Source organism: Folsomia candida, unplaced genomic scaffold, assembly GCF_002217175.1.
Source record: "Folsomia candida strain VU population unplaced genomic scaffold, ASM221717v1 Fcan01_Sc001, whole genome shotgun sequence".
In the NCBI taxonomy this organism is placed as follows: Eukaryota; Metazoa; Arthropoda; class Collembola; order Entomobryomorpha; family Isotomidae; genus Folsomia; species Folsomia candida.
The window spans coordinates 19580173-19591069 of record NW_019091193.1 but is presented as its reverse complement, the minus strand read 5'-3'; the positions used below and the strand labels follow the sequence as shown (position 1 = coordinate 19591069).

General features: G+C 37.5%; 1 protein-coding gene across 1 annotated transcript; it reads left to right on the top strand.

The window, feature by feature from the left end:
• Positions 1-3338: 3338 nt before the first annotated feature.
• On the top strand, positions 3339-4243 carry LOC118438402. Its single transcript, XM_035858615.1, has 2 exons — positions 3339-3812; positions 3920-4243. The coding sequence occupies exons 1-2, from the start codon at positions 3351-3353 to the stop codon at positions 4241-4243; spliced, it is 786 nt and encodes a 261-aa protein (XP_035714508.1). The 5' UTR covers positions 3339-3350.
• Positions 4244-10897: the final 6654 nt, after the last annotated feature.

The following is a 10897-nucleotide window of genomic DNA, read 5'->3' as shown; positions in this document are numbered from 1 at the left end:
ATTTGAAATGTAGAAATGTTACTAAATATTAAAAAATGCATATGACCCACTAATTTCTGTACCTGTATGTAAATATTTTTTGCATGACATTCAGAAGGAGGAAATTTGGCAATAACAAATACCTATGTAACACGTTGCATGCTATTTGTTTGTCTAGAAAAGTAACTGAAGATGCACAATGCTGCTTCTAGGTTTGAGTCAATTATACAAATAATAACGAATTGTGTTTTTCTGGTGAATACAAAATAGCATATGTTACTAGAATACTTAAAACTGTAGTTTGAACTGTAGGTGCAGTGTATGATGTCATTTATCCGACTCCGAAACTGGATGTTGCCAGGCACGTCATATGTATGTAACTGCAGGACTGTTAAATATTCTGTTCGGCTTTCTATGTATTACGATATGCGATAGGTGAAAGCTGGCTATACGAACGCTTGTATTTATACAACCGTATGGCCTGAAAATTGCTTTCATCCCGTCCTGCTGCATTATTAATAAGCACGTAAAGAGCGGCCTTACTTACTTCCAGAGTTGGGTGCTGGAGTCAAGAGGGAACTCGGAAAGAGGTGAAACAAAAATGAGAATTACACGCCGGGGAGAAAGTAGATTGAACGGAACATTGAATTTCCAGCTATACTGCTACAAACTGCTCCTCCACACAAGAAGGAAAATGAGCACGTGAAACTAGAGCTTGTGTCACCTGGTGTAAAATGTATTTAATTGAAGGACATACACAATGAATGCTAAGCTATTCTGCTACTACTCGACCTAAGCAATTTCCTCCTTACCACTTTTATTCACAGACGGGCCGCCTGGATAGTTTACTATCTGTTTCAGGTGTGCCATGGGTGTGTCTTATGATGCTTTGGGTTCATTCTCCATAACACTGCATGAATCTCATTTTGGAGGACAACTTGCATTTTATATTCAATCCCATTTCACAAACACACCTTTTCTCTTTCCCCGTTGCCGTGTCTCTTTCGTGTTATATTTGTGATTACAATTTGTACTTGGTGTCTACAGAACTGTGAATGGAGTGAATGGATGGGTAGGCAATTGTCTACTCTGGGACAAAAAATTAAATATCATTCAGTGACATAAATATAGCAGACGCAATAAGATTTAAGTTTCTTTGTAGCGTGCGATGAGATTGAAACCCAGCAAGTGGAAATTTCTTCAACAGGAATGTGATCTTTTCTCTCTACATTTCAATTTTACGAATCCCTGGCTTTATATTATGCATGCAAATAGTGGCTGGCTCAATACACAAACAGACATTCCCTTCACGAGTTGGGAGAAAGTAAGTGTATGGCTTTGTGGACAGTAAAAAGGTGAATAGAACCAAGAATGTGCCCAGTTTTGAAAATGAATTTCAATTGCATTTCAGTTTTAAGTACATAGTTCGATCAAGGTAATGGACACTATATAATCAACTAAGTATTTAAACTGCGTCCAAAAAGTTGACGCGTCACATTATCACGAAGATATAAACTTTTACAAATTTTCTTGGACCAACTTGATTTCTCAGAATTGAATATTTTTAAAATTCACGTGAAACTCCAGCTATCCAACAAGCAGTTACTACTATCTAATATGCATCGCTGAACCATTGTCCCTTAGATTTTGAAAGTGCTGAAGAGAAAACTCAAAAAATCTTGTTATATATGAATCCGCGTAGATGCTCATTGTATAACATGACAACACTTATTTGCATGTATCAATCTTTTTTTCTCGTACAGTGTCCCATTTGGCGATATTGTAGTGGGACATACACAGTTAAGTCGCATTGGGTGTACTTGCTTTTGCTTGGCTTGGCATCTGCATCGGAGCACACAGATTCTCGGTTGGAAGGGAAGCAACGTGACTACAGCAGCGGAATTAGACTTTCGCTTTTCTCGATTTACTTCTCTCGTCCTTTCTTTGCTCGGGACTTTTATCGAATTTTCTTTGCTATTGCAGCTAAAAGAGAAGGAGGCAAGGAAGAGCCAAGAAAAGAGAAATTCGAGGTGAAGGAGAAACTGGAGACTGGTTCGGATTTCGCTTCCAGGAACTTGTTAACTTTCTCCCTCTCCAAAAAGCTCTTTTACTTTGACTTGGTGAGTGTGAATTAGTTTCTGCCGAATGTTACGTTCTCTGCAGTAGAGTTTTTACACCCCGTCTGCCATTGGTATACAGTTGAACATCAAAAAAACCCAGCTAATGCAACATGATTAAAACATTATTGAAGCATATGAGCGGATTACAATTTTTGTGGTAGATTTAGGTGTTGTAATCGCGTTATTTTAACTGACTCAATTTGCTTTGACGCTTAAAATAACGATTCCAATATTTAGCTTCAATCTATGTTACGTTTTCGTATCTTGTTAACTAAGCTTAGAAACTTAGCTAAAACGTTTATTTTTATTTTTTACATAAATATAAAGTATGTTCAACGCATGTGTATGTATATGCTCCGTATTGGTCAACCACCATTGAAATATTTTCCAATACATGAAATGATAGAAATATATAAACCCTTTACACGTATGGACAGCTAAATATAATCACTCACCGGATACATCCAAACTTTCTTTTCCAAACGAGCATCCCTCATCCCGTCAAACCTTTTGTAATTTAAACGTCAAAGTCTAGACTTGGAAGGGATGTTAAAGTCTGTGGAGGCAAACATCACGTAACTTGAGTTGAGACAGGTAAGTAAATAGTTGGATAGGCAGGCAGGAAAGAAAGGACGACTAAGCACAGGATGGAAATCTTTCTCCCTATTTTTTCAGTGTGCTGAGGCAAGTGCAATCAGTGGTTGGTAACGAATTGCACTTCTCTTCACACGAAGAAGTAGATACGTACTTGAGGTAGATGTGCAGATAAGTACACGTGATGAGAAATGAGTATTTCTCACAGACCACTTTTTCCTCATTCAACGAGAATGAAAAAAAACTATGTACAAGACGAGAAAAAGGTAATTCCAATTTCAAAAAGTTGGACAGGATTCTGACTGGCTAATGAAGGCAAACTTGTAGTTTCTCTCCTGTAGAAGTTCAAGAAATTTTCTAATTTTTAACCTAACGAGAGCTCCCTAAACCACATACACATTGAAATAAATCCCTTAAATTTGGTCAAATGTCATTCTAATTCAAAACTCTAACCCATTCTATGTAATCAACAGCCGGAAGGTGGTTGATCAGCTACGGAATGAAATGCATCTCATAAGCTTGAGTTTCTTGCATTTCCATAGGAGATTTAACAATCAATCACTGGAATTTTGAACACCATATAAAATAATCGAACTTCCGTTTCCATTCCTATCCATTGTTTTGTATCGTTATATATATTATCCCCATAAAATCGCAATGAATTTCGTCTTAAATCAAAATTTACTCACTATTCTACTAACTGCAATCCAAATGATAAATTTTGTACCACACTGCACGTGCCAAACACCAGTACCAAGCAATTCGAGTATACAAACAAGTCCAACGTCATTTCAAATAATTCCAATTCCACTTAAATACGGAGATCCATGTGTTTACAAAGCTTACGAGAAATTTGTCGCAGAAACTCAAATTAAAAATATTAGTCACGTCCTCAATTTTGTATATTACGAAAACTCGCTCCCATATTTTAGCTACCTGAGCGACATTTGTATCGAGGTATCTGACGATTTGGTAATTGACGCCCACAAATTCGACTGTGTAAAGCAGGGAGACAAAGAGGTTTGCACGTGTGGCTATAACATGTACAAAGTGGATCCATTGCTGAGCCCTTCGATTATCATTGAGAGTGGACACCAATATCGGACTTATCGTGCAGTTGTAAGTGTTGGCAGTTTTGTTCCCATTTATCTATCGATGAATGAAACCGATGATAAGCCATTCCTCATTTAGTTTGTAATGATTGAGGTCAATGTGTTTACATGCAGCACGGCCTGGATCGACGACTGGTCCAGGAGAGCGACAAGTGCAAATCTGGCACCCATGGACACTGCACCCTCGAAAATGATGTACCGAGCCGGAAAAATCAGGGCGAAGGAATGGTTTTGGAGTGTCGAGAGAAACATGAATGTCGCAAAACTTCAAGAAGCATGACCAACAGGAATACCAGCGACGAATATGGGACGTGCGAAAAAAATGACGTTAATGTAGAAAAATTTGCCAGGGGCTTTGCAGTCTCTAATATTTTGTCTAAAGTGCTGTGGTTGCTGACATTGATGACGCTTGTTGCATTACACACTCATGAATTTTGAATAGACTCGTCAGAACTAAAATTGAAATGCGTGCAATTGAGCGATTATTAGCGTTCCAAAGAATTATCCCCCTGTGTTGTGGCGAGTTTATACATACAAGAATCGTTTACATATGTGTGCATCTACTGAACTGAATGACATTCATCCCTTTTGCTTTTACCATAATTTATTCCCCGTGCACATGAAAACTCACGGCAAATTGTCATTCATCTAAACTCACTTCCTGCTCGAGGTTTCCGTACAAAAACTGTTATTCCTCCGTTCCGAAAAAACCCATAATATGTATCAGTTGGTTGGATGCGAATGGGATTTTGAGTGCACTAAAAGAGGTGCACGTTTAATCCTATGACTATAAAGTAAAAGCATTTGCATGATCATGCGCCATGATGCAAATAATACGATGATTCCGTAACATCTCTAAAAGTTTTATGTTGCATTGGGGAAAATTATTATTTCATGTCGCTTCCATGCCTCTGGCGGCTTTGGTGGTCTGCACCGTCATATTCCTGGAGAAAGAACATATTTTGTGGCTTACTTGGCATCGAAATACGTAAAATTATGAACGTCATGCATGTCATACAAATAACAACTATTAGCTAATGTCATTCACTTTTTGATTAGTAATTAAGTCATATTATTAATACATTATGTGATCACGATTCGGTGAAATATCATTAACTTTTGCGTGCTGAGCGACTGTTGGATAAATTATAATAGTTCGGCTTGATCAGGAAAAATGGTTTCATGTGTTGACAATTAGACATATCTACGTATACTTATGTGTATACTTATTTGACAAATATAGCAACACATACGCCGCTGTATGGGGACAAACCAGAACCACGCCCACATAAATATATACACATTATACACATCTATCTAGTTAAATTGCATCGGAAACATCAGTTTTGGTACAAAATAACTGAAAGAAAATATGTGGTCATGTCATTTTTGTAGTTACATTGACTGCAAATTAAGTAGAGACATTTAAATTTAAACTTTATTTGATGTTATTGGTGTTTGTCCAATTTTGGTATGTGTATGACATTTGCACATGAAAGCAAATCAAGTACACATAAACTTGAGATCTGTGTGATCCTAATATGATCAAACGCTCATGCCTTTCTTTTGCTAGTTATATTTATCTTAATAAAAGTTTCTGCTCTTCTAGTTTTAATGTTTTTGAAATTTTGAAACTGGATCTCTTGAACTGGTTTCACCTTACCGTTAAGCTTATGCGTAGAAAATAAAACAAAGGACCATGAACGATGTACATACTTCAAAGTTTAAGGGCTTGAGTTTTGCTGCTGGTGCAAATCTCCAAACGGTTCTTCCAGCACACATTTGCACAAAGCTCTTGGTTGGACGTCAGTCATCCACAAACATAATCCAGGCGAAATGGAAATCCTTTAACCCAACAAGGATTTGTTTGTACCTTTGCTTTACCATCCGCGTGATCTATCTCTCTTCCAATTTTCCTCAAACCCTCGTATGTGAGTAAGTAGTCAATTATGCAGGTTGGAGCATTTCTTCAATTTGCAAAAACTACTTAGGAAACCAGACAGACAGTTTTCAGTCAAGTTTTGTTTACTGCCGTTGGCAAATACGCGGAGTTAAGTTAAAGTTATGTATGTATCCGTACATAAAAGTTCTTAAAACTAGCTGCTCTGGAAAATGCTCACTAAACTTATGAATATATCTGAACGCCTTGACCTTTTGCAATACTTGTCCAAAATTGTAAATGCGACTTAATTTATTTCATTATCAGATATTATATATGTGTAGGTACTTATACAATAATGCATAATAACTAATGTGCCAATAAAAATAAATCCATTGGAAATATCAAGTTATATGTATCTAATATATACATCTAGATATGTTCATTTAGAGCAGTCCTAAAATAATTCTCACAAAAAAATGTATATACATATGTAAAATTTATTATTGTTCTTTCCATGTTCATTTTACATACATTTATTTCGAAAAAAATAGTTTGCACATATGTACAACCAAATGTCAGTTTGCAAATCACAGTTTACAGATCACAGTTTTAAGCGATGAAATAAGCAAGAGAAAGGTGAAGTTCTCGGATTTAGTTAGTTTTCGAGTGTTATGCAAAATGTTTTGAAAGACTTGATATACTAATATTTTTCTTGGACTTGTTATTCGTTAAGCTTCCTAGAATTTCTTTGGAATTGCAACTCTAACATCGAGTACTTACAATCGTCAATATCAATGCTACGCCACGTGCGTATTCGTTCGTCTGTCTGTGTATGTATATATATCAAAGGATACATAAGTACATAATATGACGGTTGAATGTACATATGTAGGGAAAGCTCTCAAGATCAGTTCTTTGTCGATTTCTGAGTAATGCTAAGATTATTATTAACAGTGTAACAACAACTTGCTTAAACGAAAACATCTTGCATAAAACAACTTTTTACGCTGTTGTTAGTTTTCCAACTATATGACTACAGGAAGTTCCTTACATTAAAATGTATACAATTTTCACTTTTATATTGAAATGGAAAGTTGTATTTTGCGTTCTAAGTAAATTTCTGCAATTCTACATCAATAATATTAAAGTGAAACCATTAACAAGTCTACTCATTAAAAAGTATGCATAAATATATAAGCACGAGATACTGTTGGGGCAGCGTATAACTGGACAAAATTCGAATGCTTTTGATGAGAAAACAATTAACGGAACTATTTATCCGCGGCTGCTTGTTAACATTCGAAGACCAGTTTTCTGGTGAGATAAATATAAAGTGTCTTAAATTGAGAAATCTCACAAAATTGTGCCAAACAAAAAATTTATCATGTAATGCAAATCTTTCCTTCTTAACCTTATAAGAACATAATGCTAAATAATATGTAGTTTGCAATTTGAGTTGCTTCCATCCTCTCATGGTTATGGCTATATTAAATAATAGCCATGCTGAGTGTTCGTTGATCTTTCCGAGAAATGGTGAAAACGAACTTTATGTCATCGGTTTAGCTTTAACTTTGCGTTACGTCGCAAATTCCATGTTTGAACCATTCATGTTGGATGAGCTAAAAAGATTTCAGACGCTGATATCCGACACACTTGGTTTGAGCTGAACACGGTGCAGCAAGAAGCAAATTTATACGTACACCTGTCCGGAGGGCACTCTTTCCCTTTCATGGAGTACAAGCAGAAAGAAGCGTGGACCAACATCAAAAGTTGCCTTTTAGTTCAGACTGATTTGGTTTCAACAATCCCATCGCAGACTAGAAGCCAAGCGACCGAGGAGAAAGGAGAAGAAAGGACTGCGCATTATTGAAGACAGCTAACAACGTTTATTTTATAACACGACTTGGCCCCGTCGCTCGGATAATGTCCACATAACGGCACATCGGGGGACACGAGGCAAAAGTTGGGAGCTTGACAAAATAAAAATGTTTCGAAATTACTGTCCTCGTCGCCCCTAGTAAAATAGACGTGAATGAGTCGCACTGTGTTGCTGTTATCCGTGGATAAGTCTTTACTTATTTGCATATGAATGTGCAATGTAGACACCATGTACGTACTTCGTTCTTTTTCTATTTATAGACACTTAAAATTTTAAAAGAATACAAGTCTGACAAATTTAGATGTTAATAAAATTTGTTGCTTTGGTTCGATCTCGTATGAAACCTGGATTCTACTTTGAATAAGATCGTATTGAACCAGCGCTGACTTTCTATTATAAACAATACCAATAGATATGTACATGCATTCGTTATCAGAAATCGATGCGAATTGATGCAAGCATATTATGGATCAAATCCATTTACGTGTTCATCCAGTGATGTGGGAAGTCGAGAAAGAGAGAGAGAGTGAAAGTGAAAGGATCGTTCCTATCAATTGTCACCACCCATGCATCAAATGATTGTGTACCATTTCTTTTGAATTTGGGAAACTCTAGTGTATCAGGTGAGATTTTGGTCATCCTCCTTCATCCAACTAGGGCCAAACTCCTTCATTAATAATGTTATTATAACGTTGCTTACTGCTCAAACTAGAAACCAATTGTGTCACAAAAGGTGGCCATCAGTTAAATCCTAATTTTACTGTACGATTCAGTGAATACATACATATATACATATAAATGGATATATATCTATATCGGCCCCTAGTGTCACCAGGCCAGCCAGAACGGTCCGCTGAATTTTTGGCTCAGATGGGAATTGGAATTTGGAAGTCTTATTGCCACTGCTATCAGATAGTTCTTGCAACATTTTCTTGACATGAATCTATTTTTATAGTAAAAATCAATATTTAGCTGCTTGCCGCATTGCCACCACGAAGGGTGTACGCTGTGCAGAATACTGCAGAATTGTACCATAGTGGCAAAATCAATTTATTTATTTGAAGTTTCGTCAACATTTTATTTAGAATGATTTCTGTTCTTCATGGTTTAGTTTGTGTATTTACATAACCAATACCATGCTTGTACAACTTTCCTTCCTCAGTTCTTCACCAACAAAACAAACAACAAAGTCTAGACTTATCTGTCCAAAACTAACTGGAGTTGAAGAGCAAAGAATGAAAGAAGATTTAAGAAATACAAATGGCTACAAAATCAAACTATCGCTTGCTTCGTTGGTACAACCCATAGTTCAGAAAAATTATGTCTCTTGTCCTCATCATGCATTTCGTTTTCCTTGTCTCACATCTAAATTTTCGTGTCCCTGTCGATTTACGGTGGGTGGCTCACGTTCACATTCATCATTCATTTTCTTTCATGAAAATCATGAAAACGGGTTATTGGCATGCACCTTAGCTTGCTCAAGTGAAGAGTCCTCATAATTATGCCATTTTTTTGGGCCTACAGATATGCATAATATAATTCAGATTTAACTTAATGAAACATTTAATTTCTTAGTGAGAATAAAGAGGTTCCCCAGTTTTACAAATTTTGAATGTTCCGAATACATTCCCGATATATTGGGAATAGATGAAATATATTGCTAGAAGTGAAAGGCGAATATCCGGTGCATATCATCTTTCCAAGTTTTCATCCCCATACCTAAACATACATACATGGTGGTTGGTCTGGTGGTTGTAAATACATATATATTCCACCCAACACATACCTGCATATATCATGTGAATTTCTAAGCGAACGTACACATGTATCAGTACCCTAGTCACAGAAGAAAAGTTCACTTTCACCAAAAGCATAAGTTCACGTCTGTGGTAGTCACATACGAATAATACCATTTTACAAACATAAATTTCTTTGAGATTGAGCAAGTCTACAAAAAAGTGAGGTTTCTCGTGTAGAATAAAAGTTTTGAATTGGTGGGAATCCCAATTCAAAATTATTTTGATATTATTAGAAAGTAAGTGCACTTGGTTATGGGATGACATGTTTCTGGTTGGTACATTATGGGTTTATTTTCACACGACGACGACAGGATAAAACCCATCCACTCCACCATCTCCCCAGCTTCTGATGTCTGCCTACGTTGCGTTTCCACGAATTCGTTTTGGGGGAAGGAAGGATGAACAATATTGGAGCCTGAGAGTTCAGAGGATAATATTAATTCAGCAGCACGAGCAGCCTGAGAAGACGGAGAAAGAGAGCACAAAGCAAAACCAGTGAAAGGATGTACACGCTTTCTCCAGGTTTCGCTCCTCACCGAATGCACCACACCAAATCCTGAATAGGAGACGTGCAGCACTAATATCTGCAGTCCAAGAGGTTCGTTCGGAGGGGTGGAAGTGTTGGGAAAAGTTTCATACTTTTTCTACAACTTTGCAACAGAATTTGTATTATCGGCTGTGTTGTGCCTACAAGAGAAAGTACGTATGAAACGTGCTCAAAGTTGAGTTTGTACGATTTCTAAATTATAAATCAAACGGCATGTGGCATTTTTACAGCTGAAAATGTAATTGTAATCAATTGATCGTAGTGTATAGTAAACCGAGACGTTCAGTCTCACAAAATAACGCAAATTCCTCATACGCACATAAAGACAAGAGTGATAAGCTGTGAAAAATAAATGCATATATGTACATACTTATTATAAAGCAGTAGTAACGAGATGCGAATTTTTATTTAGCAACGACCCTGCTGATGCATGTAAGAAATGGCGTGAAACACCATCACGCTCAGGAGATAGAGTTGGTTCATTTGTATTTTTTCGTGGAGCTCATAGGAGACTTAGTTAGTCGGTGCTCATCAATCTGTTGGCTGGGGTGGAGAGGACGTGTGGTGGCAGTGGAGAAAGTTTAATAACGACGACGACGACTGAACCGCCCGGCTGGCAACTCCTCAACCCCACAAACAAGCCTCGCTCACAGGCACACGATGAGGAAGAAAGTTACGAAACCTTGTTTTCTCCTCTCCATCCATCCATCCACTCCCCCTATTCAATCGCTCTCTCCGTCCGTACACCACCCTTGCCTCCAAAGTGGAGGTTATATAACGAACAACCCGACGTATGTATTAGGAGCACACTTTATTGTTAGGTTTGTGCCCGTACTACGCCAGCGAGCCAGATATACCGCCGGAGAAGCTACCCTACAACCCGAGTTGGAACCCGGGTTGAATGACCTCGACGACTGCACACTTCCACTTTGGAGAAAAGCTCCAATATCTGCCAGTGCTGGTGGTGGAGGGACCGTGTCTGCCG

Excerpts from the sequence above, each read along its gene's own strand:
- LOC118438402 (XM_035858615.1), top strand. The coding sequence starts at position 3,351 with ATGAATTTCGTCTTAAATCAAAATTTACTCACTATTCTACTAACTGCA. Across the intron at positions 3,813-3,919 it reads ATCGGACTTATCGTGCAGTT|CACGGCCTGGATCGACGACT; the intron begins GTAAGTGTTGGC and ends GTTTACATGCAG.